We start from the raw sequence: 2,826 nt of genomic DNA, 5'->3' as shown, positions 1-2,826 counted from the left end.
CCTTTTGTCTTCAATTCCCTAGCCCATCCCAAACCTCAAAACAATTTTTTATTTTAGTTCGTTCCCAGCTTTTGACAAAGAATTTGTAAACTGATTGACCATTGTTTTAATACATAAGTAAGGCATGCTCAAATTACTCGCTTTGTTAAAGAAGGCCCCTTCCCTCATGACTTCTTCCCTTCCTTCCCTTACTTCAAATATTAGTATTACCATTCATTTAACAATAACAAACAGCAATGAAGATCAAACAAAAGGACAAACTTAGAAAAGAAAAAAGAACAGTGAAGGACATTAATCATGCCCGTAAAAGGTGGAGTAGAAAATAAGCTCTATGGTAGACTCCTATTACATAAAGTTCAATGAATATCAACCAATGAACTTTTCATCGAAGTTCACTGGATGTCCAAGATTTAGTGAAATAAAAAAAGAACAGTCTAGCCTACCAACCCCACATACTCAATTTTCTAAGAATCTAGACTGAACTGCATTCAATAAACAACAACTTTCAACTAGAACTGCCAAAATAGATTAGATAACAGAAAAGTAGGTCAGGAAAACTTCACGGAGATCGAGGTTGGGACACACACACAAACAGACTACCTATAGTGTTATCAAATTCCACAGCCAAATCAACAGATTGCTACGTTACTGAACATCATTTGGACATTAAGCATCTATTTTGATATTATAGCTCTCTAATTCTCAAAGTCTATAACCAAAAAGTTGAGAAAATTTAACCTTTTCCTATTTATTCGAACCGCAAGAATGGAAGTCAAAAAGTTGAGTTCTCGGAGAGCAGTTCCAGTCGTGGTATTAAACAAACATAACCTCCGTGGTGACAAAGATGGCTGATGAAAGCAGGTGGGTGAAATATAAGAACTAACAAATCATACTGTTTAAAAGTTAAGAAGAAGGGAAAAAAATACAAAACCTGTTCACCGGCCCCAACAATGGCAAGAAGATTTGAACTGTATAGCATTTCAGCAATCACAAAAGCCCCAATAACTGACAGAAAAAATCCAATTTTAACAGGTTATTATTAAAAAAAATGTAAGCCTTAACAAAACTGAATTTCAATTGACAATCAAATGCGTACACATATATATACCTCGTTCATAAAGGAGTCTTCCAGTATCACAATCGAAGATTTTGAACCCATCCCTCGTTCCAATTACAAAGCAGCTGACCCAAAATGAATTTATACATCCATTAATTCAGGGGAAAAAAACCGAAATCTGTTTCTTTTCGGTTAATAATTTGTGTTACCTGTTATCTTGATTAAAAGAAGCACAGAGAATCGGATGGGATTTGGATTGATTCGCCATACTTCGAATAAATATTCTAATATTCTCCGAACTATTATTGTGTAAATACTTACAGTATATTAATCGATTACAAGGAGGAGAATGAATGCTTGAAGCGAATTTATATAAAAAAAAAGAAAAAAAGAAAGAAAAAAAGAAAATCAATTTATATACATTCATGCTGTACACCAAGTTCTTTACTCTGTATGCCACGTGGTAGCACACAATTGGACAACTTTAAAAAATAATTTTTCACCAATCAAATAAGGTGGAATTATTTTGATTTCCATTTTTTCAAAATTCATTTTCAATCATACATTCTTCTATAAAATAATTGTACACGTATTTCAAAAAAAATTCTTTCTTTCTAACCATACATTCTTAAAAAAAATCAATATTTCATAATACATTTTATTCCAAAATGAGAATCAAACAGAGGTAGGCCTTATTTGATTTTCATTTTTTTCAAAATACATTTTTCTCTCTCTTCTCTTTAACCATACATTATTTATCAAAATAATATTATATGTAAATTAAAAAAATTCATTATTTTTTAATCACACATTTCTCATCAATATATTATTCTAAAATATATTTTTCATAAAAATAGGGCCCAAACGCCCTCTCATCTGCGTATAGGATTTTACTGATCGCCTTGACACCCCTAACACGAGTAGCCCATGATTTTTTAGAATACTGCTATTTACATCTACAAATTTTATATAAACATCCACTTTTAAAAATATAGTATAAATATAATTATATTATATATTTTTATCTTATGTAAATTTACCTAAATAGATATATATATAAAATTAAATAAAAATATATCGGCCTATCATCCATGGAAAATCAAACGAACTATAATATTTATTTTCATAAATTCTTTTAAACCTTTTTATCTTCTTTTAAAGTTTGTGTTTAACTAAAATTCTAATAATAATAAAATACTATCTTCATCTAAAATCATAAAATCCTCTTCAACGAAAACTTAGGCAAAAAAAAAAAAGCACACACACACACATACACATTATTAGAGTCATAATTCGTTTATGATATGAAAAATGGAATATTATTTTTTATGTTTTTTTTAGTATTTTGACAGATGAAAATATATGAGAAATTTCAAAATAAGCTTCAATAATGTCCAAATATTCTTACGTTACAAAAGGAAACAAACGTAAAATTACTAGCTGAAACACAAACAACCAAAATTATGAGCATATAAGCAAAAAAATTAAAAATAAAAGATATTACTACTCGTACATCAAGTGGTGTCTATCCTCCTCACACGGAGGGGGCCCACTTTGAATAAATCATATTTTATTTCAAGCGGACCCCTTTCATGTGACGGGGTGGACGCCCCGATGTACATGTAGCATGATAAAAAAATATAATAAAATAATAAAAAAATGATGTGATTTGATGAGAGATTTGTTTGGTTGTTTGAACAGTATACTCTTGATAGAATCCAATAAATTTAAGAAAAAATTTTGCTAACATTTATAACTAAAAATTAAAG

General features: G+C 29.7%; 1 protein-coding gene across 1 annotated transcript; it reads right to left on the bottom strand.

Annotated features, from left to right (window-relative positions):
• Nucleotides 1–680: 680 nt before the first annotated feature.
• Nucleotides 681–1,432, bottom strand: LOC111381440 (autophagy-related protein 18b). The gene is made up of 4 exons (XM_023005217.1): nt 1,267–1,432; nt 1,109–1,182; nt 932–1,005; nt 681–848 (listed from the first exon to the last, which is right to left on the bottom strand). Exons 1-4 carry the CDS (start codon nt 1,323–1,325, stop codon nt 696–698), a joined length of 360 nt encoding a protein of 119 aa, XP_022860985.1. The 5' UTR covers nt 1,326–1,432; the 3' UTR covers nt 681–695.
• Between the last annotated feature and the right edge of the window lie 1,394 nt (nt 1,433–2,826).

Source organism: Olea europaea, unplaced genomic scaffold (genome assembly GCF_002742605.1).
Source record: "Olea europaea var. sylvestris unplaced genomic scaffold, O_europaea_v1 scaffold2306, whole genome shotgun sequence".
Taxonomy (NCBI): Eukaryota; Viridiplantae; Streptophyta; class Magnoliopsida; order Lamiales; family Oleaceae; genus Olea; species Olea europaea.
The sequence above is the reverse complement of the archived record's forward strand: the minus strand, read 5'-3'. Positions and strand labels throughout refer to the sequence as shown.